Raw genomic sequence first — 25883 nt, forward strand, 5'->3', positions numbered from 1 at the left:
ATATAGTAATCCAACAAGAACTAATTCCAGAAAAATATTATGAAAAAGCATACCATATTAGAACGGCTAGACAAATGGATGGAAGTACATATACATATGACACAGCATTACATAATTCTTTATTATTTTTTGAAATAGATAGCATGCACTGTACACAACCATATCCGGTAACAGAAATATATATTAGGAGTTTTCCTTATCAAATGATATTAGGACTATCATTTATTTTACAGGCATACCATGGCATGATTCTTACTAGAACAGGATTAACATTCCTTAGAGAACATTTTTTACCATATAATACCTTTTTAACAAACAATAAATTTAAAGATAAATTTACAAATAAACAAATAAGACTTTTAGGATTAGAAGAAAAAGATAATTGTAAATGTGGTATAAAAGGTAGCTGTAAGAATGATTCAACCCAGGAATATAGGGGGAAGAATCAGAAAATAAATTCTTTTGACAATATGGAGATGACTGGAGAAAGGCCTTTATATTCGTCACAAAGAATTCAAAACTGTTTAGAAGACAAAGAATTTGAAGAATATTTAGAGATAGAAAATTATGACATAATAGAAACTATTTTAAATAATGAAAAATTATATGATCTGTTAGAAACGGGACATAGAGATATAGACCAACTAATAAGTGAATTAGAAAAATTAGAAATTTTTGGAGAAAATCCAACTATTCATTGGGATAAGGACAAAACAGAATGTAAGTTAGATATTTTAAATCCAAATTTAAAAATTAGCACAGCAAAAATAGAAGCTAGTAATGATGATATAAAAGAATTCGAAATGCATATAGCTGACCTAAATAAGTTAAAAATAATTAGAAGAAGTACTAGTCCACACAGAAGTGCAGCATTTATAGTTAAAAAACATAGTGAAATAGTTCGAGGAAAAAGTAGAATGGTAATAAATTATAAAAGATTAAATGACAATACTAAAGAAGATAGCTATGATATACCAGATAAAAATGAGTTAATAAATAGAATCCAATATAGATATATTTTCAGTAAATTTGATTGTAAGTCAGGATTTTGGCAGGTAAAAATGCATAAAGAAAGTATAGAATGGACAGCTTTTACATGTCCTTTAGGACACTATGAGTGGTTAGTAATGCCTTTTGGGTTAAAAAATGCACCAGCCATATTTCAAAGAAAAATGGATTATATTTTTAATAAATATAAAGATTTTGTCATAGTATACATAGATGATATATTAGTATTTTCAAAAAACAAAGAAGAACATGTAAGCCATCTAAAATTAGTTTTCTTAGAATTTATTAAACACGGAATAATAATCAGTAATAAAAAAGCACAATTTTTTAGAAAAAATATAGAATTTTTAGGAACAGAAATAGGACAAGGAAAAATAAAATTACAACCACATATTTGTAAAAAGGTTTTAGAATTTCCAGATAAGATAGAAGAAACAAAGAAACTTCAACAATTCTTAGGATTATTAAATTATGCAAGACCTTTTATTAAAAATTTAAATAATCTAGTAGCACCATTGTATAATAAAACCTCTTTAAAAGGGCAAAAATTCTTTAATAAAGAAGATGTCAAACTAATACAAGAAATTAAACAAACAATAGGCAATTTACATGATCTAAAATTACCATTAGACACAGATTACTTGATAATAGAATGTGATGGCAGTAGTACCGGATGGGGAGCAGTTCTTTTTGCAAAACCAAACAAATATAGTAATAAAAACAATGAACAAATCTGTAGATACGCTAGTGGTAAATATAAGGAAAAAGGCAATAGAAGTAGCATAGATAATGAATTATTAGCAGTAAAATATAGTTTGGATAATTTTAGACTCTTTATAATCAACAAATCTGAAATAACTATTAGAACAGACTGTGAAGCAATAAAAAAGTTTTTTGATAAACATAATGAAAAAAGAAGTTCTACTAGAAGATGGTTAAATTTTGTAGATAGTATTATTGGTAATGGATATAAAGTAGTTTTCGAACACATTAAAGGTAAAGATAATAATTTAGCAGATTTTTTATCACGACTTTTTAACAATTCTTCTGATCTCTTAGCAGATGGCATATAACTTCCAGAAAGTCAAAATTGGCCAGTGGGAACTTACAAAGTACCCTAAAGGTACAAGTCTACATTTCCATAGCCAAGAGGAAGGTAATTTAGAAGACATCCAGCAGGATATCTTAAATAACCTCTGGAATAGCAGAAATAGCACTGATAAAGTTAGAAATCTTAATATCTTAGCATTTTATTTTAGTAATCTTCCAAAACAAAGTTTTTCATATTATGTAGTGGTAAAAGGAAAAATACCTGGAATCTATTCTAAATGGATTTCCGTTATAGAACAAATAAATCATTTTCATAATCCTTTATGGAAAGCATTTCATAGCATACATGAAGCATTAGAATTTGCTAGGCATAATATAGGAACAACATTTTATGTAGATCCTAAGGCTAGCATGGACAGCATGAGGGCTCCAGTATATCAAAATACAGATGCCCCTAGTAGCAGTAGAAATTATCAATATGCATTAGAAAAAGATAACACAAATAGAATAGAATTTTGTAGACATTGTAAGAGCATGGAGCAAGCTATTAGAAGTTTAAATTTAAAGTGTAGAAATTTTGAAGAAGAAGATCTTTCTCAAAAAGAAAAGATAAAATCTTTAACTGAACAACTGAAAGAAATGTATAAGATCTCAGGCTCACAAGGAGATACTATTCTCTCACAAATTTCTGAAATTGGGGAGCTCAAAGGAAGGCTGTCTCATACAGCATCTCAAATGGCCAGTTCTTCATCCGGCCCAATAAAACAGACAATTTTTATAAAAGAAAAGCCCATTTCAGAAAGACCATTTGAATTTCTTAAGCCCAGAATATCCTTTAAACCATATCACCTACTTAATTTCCTCCCTTTACATATCCAAGAAATTATTAGCCAAAAAGCCCAAGCCCAATATTATTCAAAATTAATGGCAGTCCAACAATACTTTTATGAAATAGCAAAAGACCCAATTAGAAATACAGCAGCCATTAGACTACATCCATCTTTCTTCATTAACCCAGAAAAACATTGCCCAAACAATCCAGAAGCCTGTGACCACCAGAAAATAAATAGCCATTGTATACATACACTCAGTCATTTTTTCCTCAGAGCAACTATTATCTTATCAAAATATTCATCCCCAAAGATACTAAGAGTGAATGGGGAACGAGTTATTTTAACACCACAATTTCTTATGGATGCCGGATTCCTGGAAAAAATTATTGTTACAAATCCAGAAGATACTCATTGTCTTGGAACTCATCTCGGATACTTCATCAGAAAAATGTTAGACTATGGACAGTGGGCAACTGTACATATCAAATCCGCGCCAGCAGAATGGATAGGACTTTTTGATATAGAACCAGCAATACATAGAATGATGATTACAGTTAGCAATATACCACCAGCAAGGAGAACGACAGAAGAACTAGAAAAAATCAGCAGCAGTCTAGTGGAATGTCCATTAGAATTAAAAGAACAATTGATAAATGCTAAAATGATCCAATTAGCTTATAGACATTTCATAGATCAATGGGAAAATGGGATTAGATTAGTATATGAAAATAAGATACAAAAGATATATGTCCCATATAGGTTTAAGTTAGAAAAAGATTTCACTATAAGCACCAATTATCCAGAAGTTTTTGAAAAATATTTAGAAGGATATTATATGAGCTCAGGAGCAAGGCATTTGGATATCGAAGCAGATGAAGAATATAATGATGATCATTATTGGGAAACAATGGGACCAGAAGAAATGAGCAACATCGAGAATATGATGGAAGGATAATTCTTCGGCCATCTTGTCCAAAGCTATAATAGATCGGTCATAAAAGCTTTTATTGTATAGTTTGGCCAAATTACTTTTTGTATAGGACGGCCATAGAGCTTTTAGCCTTTATTCGCTGACAGCCACATTGTATAGATAGGCAATATTGATTTGATGTTTTTACGGATTTCAGTAGGTTTTAAGTCCGTAAAAGTTAACATGTCATATCCACGGACTTTTAGTCAAAAATTTTAAGTCCGCACAGTTTACACAAGAAGTCTATAAAGGCATACGTCCCAAACCAATGTTGGGTACGACGCACTTACATCCTGTAAATTAAAGCATCCAATAAAAACTCCAATTTCATACGTTCTTTAGCAGTTTTTTACAAGTCTTTAGCTCTCTCATATTTCTAAGCATAAGACGAAAGAGAAATAAGAAAGTAGAGATTTAGGCAGCCAACCCTAGATTAGATCCAAACAACCGGAAACTCTGAAAAAGATACCTTGTTTTTAGGATCCTAAAAGACCAAAAGACGGTGTAGTACCCATTAAAGCCTTTCAGTTGCAAAGCAGGCATCAGGGGAAGATCTGGTGAGGCACAACTTCTAAGCACAAGATTCCCATTTTCACAGCATCAGAAGGAAAATTTGGATTTAAAGCAAGGAAGGTAAAATCTCAGTTATCTTTCTTAAAGTATCTAGTAGTCATCAATTTCTTAAATTCCAGTTAATCATCCTGATATTTTATATGAATTTTGAACCGCCTTTTCAATTTACATCCACTCCAGAAAACGCATACAGATTAGCATTACAAAGCCTCAGACAACCAGATACCTATTATTATTTTGACAAAATTTTAGAGGAAATTGAAACAACAGACCAGTGTTTAGCACATATACAAATAGAAGAAGCTAGATTATCTAAAGTAGCACACCACCATCCCGCATCATTTCTAAAAAATTTAAGACAAGCAAAAGTAGATTTACTTTGGCATAAATACTCTGAATTAAAATCAATAGAAAGACAAAAATTAGAAGAACAAGAAAAATATAAAAATAAAAGGAATTTTTGTAATAAAGTTTGTAGAACATCTGATTAACATTTAATTAATCACGTAAAAGACTTTAATTAGAGCCGTAAAAGTCCAACATAGTCCAACATAGTGTAGTCCAACATAGGTCTTTAATTGGAGCCGTAAAAGTCCAACCACTAGTGTGTTTGGTATCAGAGCTTGCCTTCCCGGTGAGCCTGATTCCTTAAAGTCAAAGATAGATAAAAGATTAGAATACTTAGATCTAGAAATAAAAAATAGATCTAGAAACATAATAACTTTGGATAACCATAAGCATATTTGTTATTTTCAAAACACCTATAAACATATTTTACACAGCAAAGAAGATAAAAATTATAATAGCCTTATTGATCTAGTAATATCTTTAGGGGAGTCTTTAGAGAAACATAAAGAAAATATTATGTCATAATTTTCTATCTCTAAATATTCTTCAAATTCTGATTCTATAGATTTTTGTCTTATCTCTTCTAATACTTCTTTAGTTATTTTTTCTGTATTAATTTTATGTTCTATTTTTAATTGTTTTAGTTCTTCTAAATATTTTATTCTTTTTATTATTTTATTATTTTGTTCCTTTAAGTAATCCTGATTTTCTACTAGCGTCTTTATTACTTTATTTTTATTCTTTATTGATTCTAATAAATTTTCTATTATCCGAGAATTATTTTCTGTGTGGACTAGTACTTCTTCTAATTATTTTTAACTTATTTAGGTCAGCTATATGCATTTCGAATTCTTTTATATCATCATTACTAGCTTCTATTTTTGCTGTGCTAATTTTTAAATTTGGATTTAAAATATCTAACTTACATTCTGTTTTGTCCTTATCCCAATGAATAGTTGGATTTTCTCCAAAAATTTCTAATTTTTCTAATTCACTTATTAGTTGGTCTATATCTCTATGTCCCGTTTCTAACAGATCATATAATTTTTCATTATTTAAAATAGTTTCTATTATGTCATAATTTTCTATCTCTAAATATTCTTCAAATTCTTTGTCTTCTAAACAGTTTTGAATTCTTTGTGACGAATATGAAGGCCTTTCTCCAGTCATCTCCATATTGTCAAAAGAATTTATTTTCTGATTCTTCCCCCTATATTCCTGGGTTGAATCATTCTTACAGCTACCTTTTATACCACATTTACAATTATCTTTTTCTTCTAATCCTAAAAGTCTTATTTGTTTATTTGTAAATTTATCTTTAAATTTATTGTTTGTTAAAAAGGTATTATATGGTAAAAAATGTTCTCTAAGGAATGTTAATCCTGTTCTAGTAAGAATCATGCCATGGTATGCCTGTAAAATAAATGATAGTCCTAATATCATTTGATAAGGAAAACTCCTAATATATATTTCTGTTACCGGATATGGTTGTGTACAGTGCATGCTATCTATTTCAAAAAATAATAAAGAATTATGTAATGCTGTGTCATATGTATATGTACTTCCATCCATTTGTCTAGCCGTTCTAATATGGTATGCTTTTTCATAATATTTTTCTGGAATTAGTTCTTGCTGGATTACTATATTACTAGCTCCTGTGTCTATTACTGCTAATAATTGTGTTTCAAAATCTCCTATTTTTATTCGAGTTTTTACTTCTATTGATGTTATATTTGATGTTCCTGCTTGTAATAATTCTAAATCATAATTATGTTTTATTTCTTCTATTTCTGGAAAGATTTCTAGATCTATGTTTTCAATAGATACTTCGCTTTCTATTATTTTTCCCTTATTTAATTTTTCTATTTTTTGCTCTAAATGTTCAACTTTATTTTCTAAAATTCTTATCCTTCTTTCTAAATAATGTTCTAAAGGCAGATTTTCTTCAGTTTTTTCTTTTTTAATATTTTCTATTAAAACATATTCCTGTGCAGACTTTTCTAAACAGTATTTGCATCCTTCTATATAACATAGCTGACATTGAAACCTTAATTCTATTGACGGATATTTATTACAGTTATAACATGGTTTACTATAATTTCCTTTTCTATGTTCCCATTTATGGATACACTCTACTTCAACTAGTTCTAAGTCTTCTAACATTTTAAAATCTTCTTTCATTTCTTCTAAATATATATTATCCATGATAGTTTTGTTTTCTGATTTTTCTAAAATTTCATCTATAAAACTTGTGTCTTCTTGTTCTATAAAATCTGTTAAATTTAAGTCTTCAGATACTATACTATAAATACTTTCTGTCTCTAGTATATTATCATCTATTTCTATTAAATCTTCCGAAAATAATTCTATTAAGTGAGCTTCTCTATTAAAAGAGTTATGTTTTTGTGGACAATTTGTTGCTAAATGATTTGGTTGTTTACAAATAAAACAAGATAATCTATTTCCATAAGTTCTTTCTGGTCTATATCTTCTAACATGGTGTTCTTTTTTGAGAAATGGTTTTCTAGCTTTGCTTTTCCTAAGATAATATTGTTTTCTAGGGTATCTTTTATAATTTTTATAAGGCTTTCTATATTTTCTTTTATCTTTATCTTTTTCTCCATATTTTTGTGGTGTGTATATTTCTGAGCAAAAGCTATATTCTCCTTTTAATTGTCTTTGTATTTTTATAAAAGCACATTCTTCTACTAGTCTATTGATTATAAATCTTACTGCCGTACTTACATTTTTTAATGTTGGTTCCATGGGCGTTGCTTTATATAAAGTATATATTTTCTTTCCTAAGTCGTCTGGTAATTTTGCAAATAATTTTTCTATAATTCCTTCATCATAAAAACATCCTGCTAAACAACTATAATATAAAAAGTCTTGTAAAAAAGGTTTAATATATTTCCAGTTTCTAATTGATAATTGTTCTAGTTTTCTTACCGATTCTATCTGTGTCATTACTCCTCCTCTATTTGGACTTGTTGCTAATAGAATTTCTTCTACTCGATTAACAAAATTCATTGGATTGACCCCATGTGCCTGATCTTGTTGTAACCTATCTGGAAATTTTTGTTTAAATGCTTCCCATGCTGCTCTTGCTACTCCTCCTAAAAATGTTTCTAAATATGTATACATCTCTATTACGTTATGATCGAATCCTTTTTGTATATAATTTCTTACTACTCTAGCTTTCCAGCTTCCTATTACATCTTCTATCATTTGTGGATCGTAAGATGTTAACATTAAAGTTTTTCCTTCATCTACTGAATGCTCTTTTATTTCTAATTCTAATGGTCTTCTTTTTCCCCTAGAACTATATTTTTCCTCTGGTTCTCTATATTCATTATAGACTATTCTGGGTGGTTGTCCTGGTTCATATGTTCTAACATTTCCTGTTTGACTAGGATCAGTCTGCATATCTGTTGACCTATTACTACTTTCACCACTTTGTTGTTGTTGGTCCATTAATTCTCTATATGACATTATGCTGGCTACTTCTAAATTTTCTTCTTCAGAATTTTCTTCTTCTTCTTTAACTCTAATATTTCCTACGTTATCACAGTATAATACTTCGTTTAATGCTATTTGTCCATTTGCTTCTAATTTTCTTTCTAAATCAAATAGTTCTTTCTCTGTTAAGTCCATTTTTAATTCTTTTGGATAAAGGATCCTATGATTTATTTCTATTAATTCTTCTTCTAATAAATTTATTTCGATAAGGTCTGATTCTATGTCAGATTTGTCTATCTCTTCATTATCTGTTCCTAAAGTTGTTGGTTCATAATTAAAAAATCTAAGGCTTGTTCTTCCTTGACTATTTTTATATATTATACTATCCTTTGGTATTATTGGATTATTTTCTTCTACAAATTTACTAATCTCCCATTCTTCTCCTGCCAAATTTTCTGAACTTACTTCTATTGGTTTTATTAATCTTATTCCTTTACTTGCCATAGCTTCTACTATTGGCTTTATTTCTACCTTATATCTGGTTTTACTACTATTTGTTAATCTTCCTATAAATCCGATACTTATTGTTAAATTATCTCCTTGAAAATTTTCATATCCTTTAGTTTGTATTCCTATTTCTAAATTTTTTATATCTTCTAAGGTTATCATAAAATCTGGGCTACAATAAAATATTCCTCCATTCTGATTCATATCTACTTCTATACTGGCTATTAATGCATCTTCTACTTTTTTATGTCTCTTGTCTAATACTGCTAATAATACTTTTTTCCCCAATCCTTTTCTTGTTAGTCCTTTAATTCCTATAACTATTAATCCTATATGCATATATGTATACTGTCTTCTAATTTGGTTTATGCTTTGTTGTGTTATCATTCTAAGATTTACGGGGTTACTTAATGCGCTCACTGGTTCTTCTCTGCTTTGTCTAAATAATCCTGTATTACTTCTAAGAAATCCTACTGAGTACAAGGTTCTTGGGTTTAATAAACTTATTTCATTATTCCTATATATCTCCAAGTCTCTATCTACGTCTATTGCTTCTTCTAAATGCATGCTCCTACTCCTTCTTAATTGTCTCCCTATATTTAATACACTAGTTCCTACTTGTGTGTTTTCGTTGATTGTTCTACTAGGTCCTGAAAATGATGTTCTACTAGCCATCTTAAAATTTTTGTGGTTTAGGATTTACTGAAAATATATTACTAAGATGTGGTTTACTTTCTTTCTTTGTTACAGGTAATTTTTTAAATTGGTCCGTTATTTCTTCCAAATCTTTTTCAAACTTATCTATTTGTAAGACTCTGACCTTTTCTATTATTGTATCTACTTTTTTATGTAAGGATATTAATAATGCTATTATAGAGTTATTTTGTTTAGGATATATTTTATCTGATGCACTAGCTCCTGAATAATCTGTTAATCCCAACGAGTCTTGATGATAATATTTTAATTCTTCTAATGTTTTTAAATAATCTGGATAAAAGACATAATGTGAGGGAAGTGGCTTATTACTATTACTACTCATATATCAACTTAAAATGATTTTTTCTATTTTATGTAATAGTACTTCTACTTGATTGTAAGATTGTTTTAATTCTATAGATTTTTGTCTTATCTCTTCTAATACTTCTTTAGTTATTTTTTCTGTATTAATTTTATGTTCTATTTTTAATTGTTTTAGTTCTTCTAAATATTTTATTCTTTTTATTATTTTATTATTTTGTTCCTTTAAGTAATCCTGATTTTCTACTAGCGTCTTTATTACTTTATTTTTATTCTTTATTGATTCTAATAAATTTTCTATTATCCGAGAATTATTTTCTTTATGTTTCTCTAAAGACTCCCCTAAAGATATTACTAGATCAATAAGGCTATTATAATTTTTATCTTCTTTGCTGTGTAAAATATGTTTATAGGTGTTTTGAAAATAACAAATATGCTTATGGTTATCCAAAGTTATTATGTTTCTAGATCTATTTTTTATTTCTAGATCTAAGTATTCTAATCTTTTATCTATCTTTGACTTTAAGGAATCAGGCTCACCGGGAAGGCAAGCTCTGATACCAAACACACTAGTGGTTGGACTTTTACGGCTCCAATTAAAGACCTATGTTGGACTACACTATGTTGGACTATGTTGGACTTTTACGGCTCTAATTAAAGTCTTTTACGTGATTAATTAAATGTTAATCAGATGTTCTACAAACTTTATTACAAAAATTCCTTTTATTTTTATATTTTTCTTGTTCTTCTAATTTTTGTCTTTCTATTGATTTTAATTCAGAGTATTTATGCCAAAGTAAATCTACTTTTGCTTGTCTTAAATTTTTTAGAAATGATGCGGGATGGTGGTGTGCTACTTTAGATAATCTAGCTTCTTCTATTTGTATATGTGCTAAACACTGGTCTGTTGTTTCAATTTCCTCTAAAATTTTGTCAAAATAATAATAGGTATCTGGTTGTCTGAGGCTTTGTAATGCTAATCTGTATGCGTTTTCTGGAGTGGATGTAAATTGAAAAGGCGGTTCAAAATTCATATAAAATATCAGGATGATTAACTGGAATTTAAGAAATTGATGACTACTAGATACTTTAAGAAAGATAACTGAGATTTTACCTTCCTTGCTTTAAATCCAAATTTTCCTTCTGATGCTGTGAAAATGGGAATCTTGTGCTTAGAAGTTGTGCCTCACCGGATCTTCCCCTGATGCCTGCTTTGCAACTGAAAGGCTTTAATGGGTACTACACCGTCTTTTGGTCTTTTAGGATCCTAAAAACAAGGTATCTTTTTCAGAGTTTCCGGTTGTTTGGATCTAATCTAGGGTTGGCTGCCTAAATCTCTACTTTCTTATTTCTCTTTCGTCTTATGCTTAGAAATATGAGAGAGCTAAAGACTTGTAAAAAACTGCTAAAGAACGTATGAAATTGGAGTTTTTATTGGATGCTTTAATTTACAGGATGTAAGTGCATCGTGGGCTGACCCCGACCCCATTGATAGTACTAACTGTGCTGCTGGAAATGTTGAATTGGGTTGTGGATGTGTTTGGATAAGAGATTATTTGAATTTTTTGTTAAAAATATATTGTAGTACTTTTTTTCGTAATGTAATATATGTGAGATAAAAAAATAATTAGGAGGATAAAATAACTATCAGAAAATGTGTTTTTTAATGCAAGCAAACTTTTTTTTTTGAAAAAATTACCTATCAAAATAAACCTGCCACCTTTTAATTTTTTTCAAGAAAATCAATCTACTTCCCAAGTATGCTCAATCTAATGAGAATCCAAAGTAAACTGAAGGGTTAATTACAGCTTGTTCCCCTAAACTAGGCCACTTGTAACATGTTGCTCACCTTGACTTCAAATATATACATTTTGCCTCCTTCATTAACTAGTCAAATGTTAATGATGAATTCTCCATCTAAAGTTTTAACAAAATAACATTAATAACTATACATGATGGTCATAAAATAATGCTATACTATAAGTTGGAATATGAACCATTTCATTAGGGGGAAAAAACGGAGTCACGTGACACAAAAAATTTAAAAATAAAAGAAGGTGAAATACCAAAGAGTTGAAAATTTGTGTTGTGGAGTTAAAAAAAAAAAAGTCAAAGAATTCCCCAAACTACACTAATTTTTCATCGCTTCTCTTCTTCTTTTAAATTATAAGCAGAATGGTTTTGATAATTTTGACTTGCAGCTTTCCCAATATTCTCACGGTTCAATAAGACGCGAATTAGTAGTTTTATGCCACAATCGTCTCATGCTTCATATTTTATTGGATTCTATATTATTTGATAAAATAATTCAGGATTCTCTAAATACGTTTTTTACTATATTTTTTCAATCACATTTTTTATCCCGTATAAATCAGATTAAAAATAGTGTTATACTAGAAAAAGAATCCAATAATTCATTGTCTATCATCTGAAGCAATCACTGCTACTAGCATCGAGATAAACACATTTAGTTACTTAAACTTCTTTTTTTTTTTGCAGGTTTTATTCTTTTTTATTGAGGTCGAATACATAGTGTAATTGTATTCAAATGAATTTCGTATATATTGAAAAAATAGTCATTATTAGATTACAACTGTTATACGTGTTCAATAATTAGTTAGCAGTATTTTGGCTATGCAAAATATAACTTCATCTTAGCCCCTCAACTAGTTAATCGCAAAGGGTAAACTGTATATATTTGGAATTTAGAGGCAAAGTATTATTAGGGACCAAATTCGTGGAGGCAAACTGTAATTAATCTAAAACAAATAATTTAATCCAATCTGGAGCGTAATCCGTGACGAATGATTGTTCATAAAATTAGTCTACCCAACAATTATTATTTACCAGACATCCAGTTTCACTTGTACCCTAATCCTAGGTCTAGTTCAACTTATATCTACCTGCCTTGTAGCTATAAACTTTTGCAATCAATGTACCATGGATGGATCTCGAGATATAGAAATCTTGTCTGCATAAAATAAATAAATAAATAAATAAAAGTTTTTGTCAGTCACGTGCATTAGCATTAAACTTCTGTAATTTGTCTAATCTAATGATTCTTTAAGCTGTCTCTTTTGTTCCGAGGAAAGTTGCTTTTGCTTTTACAATATGCTTCTCAGTCAAAAAGGTTAGGAAAACAAAGAAGAAAAAATTCTAAGGGAAAAAACGAAGAAGAAACATGGTGACAGAGAAAAAAAGGGCATGGATCGGGATCAGATGGTACTATTTATCAGGAGAACAAAGGTCGGTTAAAAGTTTTAAACAATACACCGCCAAAATTGGGAACTGTAATCAACATGAATTGTTTTGGAGGTCATAGGATCGAATAGTAGATATAAATGTTGAATCATAAGATTCTAAAATAAAACACAAAAATGCAAACCTTTTATATATTTGTAATAAGCTTGTAATTCTTGAAAAACATATTCAAATGATTGTTGAAAATGTAATATTTGCCGAAAACGATTTTTTCTACTAAAATTTATATGCTGATAACGTAAAAGTTTAAGTCATTTCGAAGCTGAATTTACTTTTTGGCTAAAAATTGAAAAAAAATATGATCTAATTGGTTCAAGTTTGTGAAATATTATACTTTAAACCCCAATTATTGGGACATTATCTTAGTTTAGACAACACAAACTAAATCACGAAAATTTAGTGATCTAACTATAACTCCACAAATGCTAATGATCCTAGAAAATTCAGGATCAAATTTACAATTTTGGATTGTAGAGTCATAGGACGTGGAAGTAGGATCAAGAATTTAACAAGAGAAATTACTACTTTGGTCTTTTAATTTGGGAATGCAATTAGTGTAGTCCCCTATTTGTCACAACTAGTCAGTTTAATCCCCTATCTAGACAAAATGTAGTCAATATAGGATTCTTACAAATATAAGGACCAAAGTGATACTTTCTCCAATTTACTAATAACTATGGATCTTCTCTTTTCATGCGTGAGCCACCCAAAACAGAAATCTTTAATTTTAGTGTTGCCTGTCTGATGGCCGTCCCTGAACGGTTAATGGCCATGATTTGGCCTCAAAAATTTGTGCGGCTGAGATCACAAGTTATAACTCGATTTCCACGCCATGTGTGGGACTCACAAAAATTTGCTCTAAAGTTACGCGATGTGCAAAAAAAGTTACGCACAATTGAAAATGGCCAAAACAGTCCGGGACGGTTGCAGTCCCGTTGCACCTGCAACCGTCTGTGCCCCTTGTCCGTCTTATGCCTAGTGTTTCATCATTAACTAGCAGAAAGCAAGGAGAATCCTATAATTGACTGTTTTCTGAAGGAAGGCCAAAGAACGTAACCCACCCGAATTTCTCTTGTAAAAAATTAAAATAAATATTTTAAAATCTTTATACGAAGAAGATAGCTGCGGTAAAATATTATGTCAAAAAACATAATTAGGCTAATTATTAATCATCTATTCATCTCATCTATTACATCGCAGAGTGAGAGAGAGTAGTATTTTTTGGGTATTTTAGCCGATGACATTGTGTAGACAATCAATTTATTTTAGTGATTTTAAAAAAAAAATCGAAGACACGAAGGATTACTCGAATTCCAGTAAATTGATTTAGACTCGGTAAGGCTCCAAAGTTTCATGTACCTTCACATTACCAACAATGTGGAGGATTATCAAGAAAAAATATTTGTTTGAAAATTGTAATACTTAAAGTACATAGTTTACACACTTTCTTAAAAGTAGGAGTTAGGGCATTGAGTCTTCCTCTTTGACCATATGTTTCACAGGAGCAAGTCCCCAATTTATATATATGTGAATTCGGATGAGGACTAAAAAAAAAAGTATTTAGCTGTTTGCTATAATTTTCCAATCCATTTCAGCATGTTGAATATGTCCACCAGTCGGACCAAACGTGATATGCTAATGCTTAAGTGAAGGTTTGCCCACCAAAACGATTCTCTCGAGGAGGATTAATAATGAATTAGTGAATAGTGGGGAATTGGAATATGTGATGAAAGCCCACTAACCCTAGGCCCTAGCCAGTGTTGCAGCGTCACTAGAAAGGACTGAAGACTGAGGGGAGAGCAAGGATGCCAATAATACCTCTTGGATACCTCTTTGAACCACTGAGTTCGGTTAGTGGCTACCAAGTAGGGATTTAAGTTTTCCTTGGTTGTAGGTGGGAGTTCAAATCCCACCTGCAATGAAAAAAATTTAAGAGTAGTGTCAAATCATTCCTTTGATTTAGTAAGCTTTGTATATCTGTTAACCTTCAATATAAATTTTTTTAGACTTTTCCTCCCCTGTAGTTTAGAATAGAATAGATTATACAATTGTTATCATTTTCAAAAAAAAAAAAGGATGCGTTGCTACTTATAGGCTAGTGCTTATACAAAATTATAGTAGAGATGCTTAATCTATATAGACCATGTATGGTCCATTTGGAGTTGCGCTACTTTTACTAAAAAAAAAGCCTTTTAAATATTAAAATTACTTCTAGAGTCTTGAAAAATTAATTTTTCATAATTTAAGGAGTGCAGTTTTTAGTAATTTAAGAACACTTTTATTAAAAACACTTATATCAAAAGTGTTACTTTATAAATCATTGCAACCCCAAATGGGGTCTATACGTTAGTAAATATAACATTTGAATAGTTTCGTTTTTTTATCACCACCATATATTACAGTATAATTCTGAAATGATAGGTTGCTTATAAGAATGCTTTTAAATTACCCATCAATATAATTTTTACATCAACAACAAATTAAACACACATATTTTTAAAATTTTTTTTCATTTTTATCAATTAAACCAACTTATATGGACATAATATGTGATTTTCGAACCACATATTTTAAGGGTGAAGCCTTGTTGGCAAATCGGATAGTAATCTGTGCCCTAAGTCCAAGACTGAAGATTGCCCGAATTGCTAGCGTCGGCCGATTGCCAATATACAATACATGCAAATCCCAACTCCCAAGGATTCTGTCCATGAATCTGCACTTTTCCGGGAAACAGTTTGTATAGATCCCAAATTTCAACCCTTTTAGTGGATGTTGTCAAAGTCATTTGTACTTTCCCAACTAGTCCACGTGAGACTTCGTGGTCCTGCTCAGCTGCTCCCTCTGCACAGATATAATCCATTACATTTATGCTTTAACATTACGCTCCAAATAAGACTGAGGACCTTCGATTTGCTTTTGTCTTTGTACTTGTTTTGGGTCTTGCTGCACTGAAACGGGACTTGCTGAGCTGCCAGGTAACCTCTCAGGCATCGCATCTTCAGGTTATCCTTGTGATGGGAATAAATATTAAATAACAGATAACAAGCTTGTTGCAGTACATTTGCTGTTCTTCAAACCAATTCTTACTGTTCCTGATCAATTTTCAACCTACTTGGGCATCAACCTTTCGACTTTCGTTGCTCTTAGAAGCATCTGGCTTTTCTGCTGCTAGCACTGAATCCCTTCCCCATAATCAGCCTCCGCTGATCCCGGTTGATTTCAGACGCAATGGAGCAGTATTCGTGGGTTATTTGAAACAGATTTGAGGAAAATCACCCTCAAAATTCTTATAGAGTTTTCGGTATTCTTTAGCCGTTGGAGGGGTTAACAACTTCCAAAGCCTGACTTTGTCGCCGTGTAATCTTGATCCATCTTCTTGCGAGTTTGCCAACGGAGTAAAGCTTTCTCTATCTTGTCCTGTAAGTGAAGCTGATAAGCGGCTACCTGAACCTTCAGCTTTAGTATTACTTTTGAAATTATAATGTTAGTAAGTTAACAGATCTTTAGCAGGTTTGGGAACAGAAGTAGTTTTTTGTGCGATTCTCGACTCTTTTAATTCCAGCTGAAGCGTAGCCTATCTTGTAGTAATTGGGCTCCTTGCCAAGATGTGGATAGTTGGCGTTTACATTGCTATTGCTGCAATTGCATTTGGGTTAAGTGTTGCTACTGCAGCAGCTTTCCTACTCTTTCAGTGGAAGAGGAGGAAGCATGGCCAATGTAAGAATGCAGATGTTGAGCTGCAACAGCTTAGTTTGAGCGTAAGAACTACCAGCGAGAAGAAAGTTTCATTCGACGGATCCAATGACGATTCTCTTAACAGTCACACGATCGACACCACCCCACATAAAACAGTACTGGTTGAGACATATGGTACTGAAGAACTGAGAAAGGCGACAGAGGATTTCAGTTCAGCTAATCTCATTGAGGATTCTGTATTCCATGGTCGTCTAAATGGAAAGAACTTGGCGATAAAGCGTACATCGATGGAAACCATCTCAAAGATTGAGCTTGGGCTTTTTTATGATGCCATCCACCATCATCCCAATATAATCAGGCTTTTAGGGACCTCCAGCAGTATGACAGAGGGCTCTGAGTCTGATTCCTTCTTGGTTTTTGAATATGCAAGGAATGGATCATTGAAGGACTGGCTTCACGGTGGATTGGCCATGAAGAGCCAATTCATTGAGTCCTGCTATTGCTTCTTGACTTGGAATCAAAGGCTGAAGATCTGCCTAGATGTAGCCACAGCCATACAGTTCATGCACCACATTATGCATCCTGCTTATGTCCACAGAAATATAAAGAGTCGAAACGTATTCTTAGATGAAGATTTCAATGCAAAAGTTGGAAATTTTGCTATGGCTAGATGTGTTGAAGACAGGGTAGAAGACCAGCAATCTAACCCAAGCCCACCTGCCTCCTGGACTAAAGGGTATTTGGCGCCTGAGTATCTTCAACAGGGTGTAATTGCACCAAGCATAGACATTTTTGCTTTCGGCGTCATTTTGCTTGAGATTTTGTCTGGACAAACACCAATGATAAGGGCTGACCTCAAAGGTGATGATTACATTTGTTTGTCTCAGAAAATCAAGTTCATCTTGCAGTCCGATAACGCCGAAGAACTGAGGGAGTGGATAGACAATGCACTGGGAGAGAATTATTCATTTGATGCAGCAGTGACTTTAGCCAACCTTGCAAGAGCCTGTGTCGAAGATGATGCATCTTTAAGGCCGAATGCAGGAGAAATTGTTGAAAAGTTATCAAGATTAGTTGAAGAATTGCCAGAAGGAGATCAGTTTGCTACATGTGAAAGCTCGTGCAAACCACTAGTGAAGGCAGCAGCAACTGCTATGTAAACAAAGTAGGCATCAGATGTTGTAATTTACATTTGATGTGAATTTAAATATATAGTAGTCTTCTTAGAGCTCCAAAGGTGTTTGCTATAGTTATATCCTTATTTTTCAGTACATATTTAACTAATTATTCAATCTCTAAGTTTAAAGAAGATTGTATTCTGACAAAATTTTCTTGATGCGAAAGATTAAACACGGCAATGCCTTTGAAAATTGGAAAGAGAAGGTATGATGCTTGTAAAAGGCTTTTACTACTATTTTGGACATTCGATGAAAACACAAAAATAAGACAGTAAATTACCGCAAACCCTGCAATCATATCATATTTTACCATATAACTCCGTGTCATTTTGAAATGATCACATAATTAGTTCACAGAAATTGTCTTTCTTGCGACTCTAATGCTCGAAAAATGCCTACTAATTTATTTTTTTTTTTAAAAAGTGAACAAAAAGGAATATTCTTGCCTTCCACCACAGCCTTTTTTGCGGTATATGAACAAGTCACCCAATGATCTCTATTTTAATGTGAATACTAATGGAAAGATGAAAATTTTGGGGCTAGGTCTATTCCTTCATGAAGTGAATATATGTTCCTCTAATTTCTCGTAATTGGATGAATTTAGAGGTTTTTTGGGGTTTTTGGGAATTGACGGTGGTCTGGTAGTGGTGATTGACTTTCCCGATTGCGATGGTGTTGACTTTCCAATTGTGAAGCAGTTAGAGATTGAAGAAGCGGAGAAGGAAAAAGATATGCTTTCAATTTTACATTTCGACCCAATAAAGTTTTGCTCCTCTTAATTTGACCTTGAACAATGCAATATACAACAAATGTTAGTGACAAAATCAAATAGAAAGAAAAATGTTAAATATTTAAGTAACGGTATAACTGGCACTTCAATCGACACTGTTGGTCATATTTAATTTTGTCCATTTTTCATATTCTATAAAACCACGAGATTTATGTAATTATATTAAAATGATAGGGCAGTCATGTGGTTGTAAGCAAAATCATAAGGGGATGATTTGTAATTTACCAGAAATGAGAGGATGAGCCCATAATGAAAATTTGACATTATTCTTACCCCTTTTCATATAACTTTAAATTCCTCCAGACAAAACAGAGATGGTGCTATCTTTCATTCTTCTATCACAGAATTGCATAGACTACAGGAATCCATGAGAAAATTATGATATACAACAAAATGGTGGATCATACAAGTTAAAACTTTATCAAAATTACACCTAGCTGGTTTAGCCTTTCAAGTCACATTTTGACTGCTAATATGCAATTAACCTCAGCTCGCAACAGGTTTTGAATCTAGAATTTCTCACTCTGGTTTCAAAATTTTCAAGTATTTAAAAGGTTTTAATGAAAATGTTATTGGTAAGTGTTATTATTTTTTTGACAAAATTGAGGTGGGTGAGGCATATAACCATTAAGTAGCACTTTGTTGCTACTTCTAGTGTGGCACAGAGCGATTCTTTGTTATTTTTAATTTTTTGACAAAAAATATAAATTTATTTATGAAATGTATATTGATAGAAAATACATCAAATGCACTCACAAAAATAACAAAGTTGAAAAATTACTGGACTTAATGGGTTTGAAAAATAATAAAGGTTTACCATGAAACTCCAATAGATTCCGAATCATGGTAAATCACGAGTAATTCATTGAATATCTATGCATGTCAACATTTACAAATTAGCTATTTTTTTTTTTTTTTTGTCAACGCAGGGGTGTCCGGATCAAGACCCGAAGGCGGCCCGACTAATCCCCTGCGCCTGGAGTACAGAGCCACCCCAACCGCACCAGGCGTTAAGTGAGGTTCGACCCCACGACCTGCGAGTGTCGGAACCAGCCACAGACCGCTTGATCTAGCCTCGGGGGGCTATTCAATTAGTTCAAACTCAAACTTGATGCTAAAATCTAATAAAAGGACCCAAGAAATCCCAAACACAGTTCTTCATCTTGTCAATTGCCTTCCTTCCACCTCCCAATTTTACCTTCCCGGTTCATGACCCATTTCATCACCATTCAAATAGTTTTGACAAAAATCTAAGGTCAAAATTTTGATCTATGGGATTTATTGTAAACTCCATAAAATTTTGCTGTCTTTGGAGTTTGTCTACGCATAATCATTCAAAAATAATTTCAAAAATTCCCAAAACCAAAACATGTTGCACATCTTATAGCTCAGTGGAATTTATTCACCTTATAATGCACCTTCATTATAAGAATATTACATTGTACATTTTACGAAAAAATATACTACTGTTAGCACATGGTATACATACATACATTTTCTTTTTTTGGTAAATAAAGATGCATTAAAAATAAATCAAGTCAACAGAGTGCAAATTAAGGTACAGTCATCCGTGGGGTGGAAACCCCCTTTAAGTCTTGCAAAAGTAAGGGAAGTACAAAATTAGGACATAATTCAAAAAAAGTGAAATCTTGAGTGTTGCTTCTTCCCCAGTTGGCAAGGATGTCTGCACATTTGTTTGCTTCTCTATAATTATGGTGAAAACATACTTTCTGGAATGTAGTCAATAGCTCCCTTCTTCCTGAAGCTTATACATACATACATGCATCTATACGCGCACACACAAAAATACACCAAAAGATTTACTTATGAAAAGAAGATACATAACAATCACAACAATGGTAGGTTGTATAACTGCTTTTATCCTTGTTAATAGAGGATACAGGGCTATCTTCTCTATCTTAACTAGGGATAGCAGAGTAAAAGGAGAAGTAATTGACTAGCATAAATACGGAAAATAAAGTAAATGTTATAAAGAAAGTGATTCAAACTTGAAAGTGACATAATTGGTTTTGAGTCCTTCTCTTAAACTTCTTAGGCATAAATCTTGGCATAAATGTATGCCAATTTATTACATAAGATATAGTCCAGGTCTATGGTCATAGTTTAAGTGCTACCCATTGCTATGTATAAAGGACGGAGGATTTTAGTTAGAGCAAAAATAATTAATTGATTTAGATTTGAGATAGTAATTTAGAGAACTTTAGGAGTTATATTAGTAAGAAGAAAAAAAGAAGTATCTCAGTTTTGTGGTACTGTTTGTTAGAGCAGAACACAAAAATAAGATCGTAATTTACCAAAAATGCGATAAAAGGGAAAAGTTGAGAATGTATTTTTAGGTTGTTCATTGATTGATCTTTTTGGAATGATAACACATAAGAAATGAATTCCGTGATCATCTTCAGCACTTGATTTTGTAAAGTAAAACTATTTGATTTGAGAGTGCAACATAATCCATGACACTTTCCTATGGGTAGTCCTAATAAATAAAACACTAAAAGATTAAATGTTATAATAGAAAAGTTAGAAAGCATTACATGTCTATTTATAGGATAAGAAACACATGAAATGCTTAGTTTGATTATGTAAAGGGTTAAATGCAAAATGCACCCCTGAACTATGTCTGGTTAGCGACTTGCCCCCTAAACTATCAATTATAGTGACATCTTCTATTATCGATTTCATTGCAGATTGCTTAAGATAAGGTGATATGACAAATCTGTCCTAATTAAATGACAATTAACAAATTGTCCACATCTCTCCTCCTCCTTTCTCCTTTAAACTCACAAGTAATCGTCCTCCTCTTTCTCCAAACCACACTACCAAGTTATTATCCATCTCATCCCCCACATCAAACTCCCTAATATGGATCGCTCTTCATTTTTTCCATTCAAATCAACCTTTTCAAGCTCCTAACTAAGCATGTCAATGGGTAGGGTTTGGGTTGGATCCATTTGATCCTGATCTAAACCCATTAAAATTTAGTTGAACCCATACCCAGACCCAAACCCTTGTAAGTCTGAAAAATAAGTCTAAACCCAGATTCTCCTATATCTGGGTACCCACTGCATTTTTCTAAATACACTAAAGTGAAAATATATAGATTTCAAAAAACACCATCCAGTTTTTATTTTCAAATAACAAAATTAATATTCAAGAAATTGAATGCAACATCATGAACTCAAAAAATAAGTATTATTGATTGCTTTGATTTATTTTTAAAACTTCAACTATATTTTCTCCAATCTTTCATTTATTTTCCTTTACTTTTTCTCCTTTTTTTTGAAAAAGTTTGTACTAATTACAATAACAATTAGGATTAGATTGAAAAAAGAAAACAATCATGAAATCTTACTGTATTTGATCCAACGATCATAGAATATTAGAATATTTCATAAATTTACTAATATATATTTAATTATATATATATGGATCTGAGTAGGGTCTGATATGGATTTGGATATAAATATGGATCATAGAAAATTAAACCCTACCCAGACCCACAACTCTTTTACAGGGTCTGGGTTTGGGTAGGATCTGGATTTGAGAAATTAAATTTAAACCCTATCCAAATATATTGGGTCTGGATAAGATACGATCCACTGATATGCCTACTCCTAACCTCATAAACTTATCATTACCTCTCTTTCTTGAGTGCATTCTCTTTGAATCATTTCTCAAGTTCCAAACTCACAATCCACTTCAAGTTTACGAACCCTCATTGCTACTAGCTAATCTCTCGGTACTTTTTGATTCAAGACACCCAATTTCGGTCATTTCCTATAATTCTAATTTCTCTGATTGTTTACGTTATTGGTTGTTTTTATTTCTATTTGTTGCATATTGAAGTTTGACTTAGTGTGCGATTGGTTCTATATATGATAAGATTGTGTTATGAGTTTTACTATTTGAAGATTTGGTGTGGATTTATAAGGTGTATCTTCAATTTTTTGCATAAGTTAGTGATGGGTTTCTAGCCTTGATACAAAGGTTTGATTTTGCTCTAGTTTTACATAAACTAATCTTGACTTTCTTCTTCTTTTGTGGTGGTTCAATGATATGTATTTTGGTGTAGTGGTAATGGCAAGCACTGTAAGATTGTTCATGGTTGAAACAAAAAAAGACAAAAAATAAGAGAAAATAAATTAAAGAAATGGGTATTTCAGGTAACACATTATTTGTAGGGTTATTGTTGTCCTTCCATTAAAACATTACTTGTTACAATAATTTAATTAGAGCAAAGTGCCAAAAATTCGTAGTATAAAGTAGTAAATTGCTACAATTAATAGTGTAAGGGCCAAGTTGCTAACTGCGCATAATTCTAGGGTGCATTTTGCATTTAACCCTTACATAAATTAAAATATATCAATATTAATATAATTGTTTGTAGTCCATTTTGAGAAATTATTTAGATTTTAAAGTTAGTAATGTAAAAATCTCAATTATAGTGTGAGGGAGTTGAAAAACAAAATTGCATCATGGTGGAGTAAGTTTTTTTTTTAAAGAAAATAGTAAATTTTGCTAGAAAACAAAGTGATGAAAAAACTTTGGGTTTGCCATGATATTTTTTTTTCTTTTTCCCTAAAATCATATGTGGTGTTTGATGGACCCAAATTGATAGACAACCATAAACCCATAGGAACAATCAAGGAAAAATGATATAGAGGTAAGGGAAAATTTCTTTTATTAGTCAAACGTGGCTGCAGCTATAATACAAGAAACGGTGGACAAAAACTTATAGAGAGGCTACTACTCTTACACGAATCTGGAGGCTACAACTCTATAACCCTATGCGGCAAAAATACTAATACGTCTAGGCAAATTTCTCGAAATAATGTTAAAACCAAAAAAAATCACAAAAGTGGTGTTGTGTAGGATATGTGGATAATATAAGGGTCGCCGTAGGTGGGAATATCGGTGCAAAAAAAAAAATCAACGTATTTTTGCATTTATTTTCAACTGCTTAAGAATTTTTTAAGTTAAGATTTTCGATAGAACTTTTTATTTTAGATGCAGATGGACCGTTGATTAATATATGTCAACGCTCATGATTTGAAGGTGAAGAAAAAAATTTTTAAATCCTATTATCGCACACAAAATTTGCGAAGAAGGAATTTTTAATTTTTTAATGCCGCACATGGTGAAATTTGTGGACTGCTGATCCACTTGATCAATGGCCCCTATATCGGCGCAAATTAAATTTACGGCGACATGAATAATTTTTTAAATTCCATACAAGCGAAATTTGTGGGCCATTGATCTACCACACATCGTCGCAAACTTGATTTGCGGTCATTTTTTTTTTTATTCCTCATATACGAAATTTGTGGACCATTGATATAGTGGATCAACAGTTCACACATCACTGCAAACTTGATTTGCGGCCTTTTTTTTTTATTCTGTACATGCAAAATTTGTGGACCGTTGATCCACTTGATCAATGGTCCACAAATCACCACAAATTACATATGCGGAGAACTAAATTTTTTCTTTTTGAAACCGCAAAGGTTATTTCCGGTGTTAGTTTTCGAACCGTTGACCAAGTGATGAACAACGGATCGCAGTTCGTTGGTTTTATTTCATTTGCTATAGATTCAATTTGTGGTGATGTAAAAATAGTTTTTTTAATGCAGTAGTTAACATTTTAGTTATGACCATTGATACAAGAGATCAACGGTGCCAGGTTCAGTCAAAAAAATTTTCGATCAAATTAGCATTGCAAATTCTATACAATTATTGTATCAAAACAACTTAGCGAAATTCTCAGAATAATGTTAAAATAAAAAAATCACAAAAGTGGTGATGTGTAAGATATGTGGATAATATAAGCGTTGCTACAGGTGGGAATATCGATGCAAAAAAAAATTGACATATTTTTGCATTTATTTTCAATTGCTTAAGAATTTTTTAAATTAAGATTTTTAGTAGAAATTTTTTATTTTAGATGCAGATAGACCGTTGATTAATATATGTCAATGGTTGTGATTTGAAGGTGAAGAAAAAAATTTTTAAATCCTATTACCACACACAAAATTTACGGCAAAAGAATTTTTAATTTTTTAATGCCGCACATGGCAAAATTTGTGGACCGCTAATCCACTTGATCAACAGCCACCATATCGGCGCAAATTAAATTTGCGATGATATGAATAATTTTTTTTTAAATTTCGCACAAGCAAAATTTGCGGCTGTTTTTTTTTGTTATTCAGCACATGCGAAATTTGTGGACTGTTGATACAATGGATCAACGTTCCACACATCGCCACAAACTTGATCTGCAGTGATTTTTTATTTATTCCGTACATGTGAATTTGTGGACCGTTGATCCACTTGATCAATGGTCCACAAATCGCTGCAAATTACATATGTGGAGAACTGAAAAAAAATTTTAAATCGCAAAGGTCATTTGCAGCTTTAGTATTCGGACCATTGATCAAGTGATAATTAATGGTCGCAGTTCATAGGCAAATTTCTCAGAATATATTCCACAAAAAAAAGTCCGTCAAATGTATTTCTAACAAACGGATTGTACAAAACTATACCTGCTATGCCCAGTCAGCACGACAGGAATTTTATTTTTTTTAATCGCTGCAGGCTGCCATGCTGACTGTGCACGGCAGCCTACAGCCAATTTTTTTTTAAAAAAATCGAGCCTCTTCTACTGTGCACAGTCAGCACGATAGCAGGCAGGAAATTTTGTTTTTAAAAAAGTTGCAGGCTGCCGTGCACAATCAGCACGGCAGCTTGCGCCAATTGTTTTTTATCAAGCCTGAGTTTTAGTTGTTTTCAGGAGCTGATTTTGAGGTTGCCCCAACTCTTGGAAACAGCTTCAGAATCATTTCATCCTTCTTGTCCTCTGGAACTGAGTTGGGAAGGGACTTGTCTATTGGCATTACAAGACAACTTCAATTGGATACTTCAGCATCACAGTTAACAAACATTGGACAACAACTGCTTTGGCAGAGAAAGAAAGAGAAAGCTCAATATCTGCACCAAGTAATGCAGTTTTGGCAATGGAGATTCAGCACTAGTAATTTTTACCAGATTAAGATGATGTGGAAACGGTGTTATTAGTTTCCATGTTAAATGATGGAACTGAAGGGAATCCAAATTTTGTTGAAAGATTGTAATTTGAATTGTCTTGGGCTACTGCCATGCCAAATTTGAAATTGTTA

At 31.9% G+C, this 25883-nt stretch overlaps 1 protein-coding gene across 1 annotated transcript; it reads left to right on the forward strand.

Annotated features, from left to right (window-relative positions):
* Positions 1-15702: 15702 nt before the first annotated feature.
* Positions 15703-17885, forward strand: LOC113718286 (protein LYK2-like). The gene is made up of 3 exons (XM_072072067.1): positions 15703-15759; positions 16065-16272; positions 16612-17885. The coding sequence occupies exons 1-3, from the start codon at positions 15703-15705 to the stop codon at positions 17880-17882; spliced, it is 1536 nt and encodes a 511-aa protein (XP_071928168.1). The 3' UTR covers positions 17883-17885.
* Positions 17886-25883: the final 7998 nt, after the last annotated feature.

Source organism: Coffea arabica, chromosome 11e, assembly GCF_036785885.1.
Source record: "Coffea arabica cultivar ET-39 chromosome 11e, Coffea Arabica ET-39 HiFi, whole genome shotgun sequence".
NCBI lineage: Eukaryota > Viridiplantae > Streptophyta > Magnoliopsida > Gentianales > Rubiaceae > Coffea > Coffea arabica.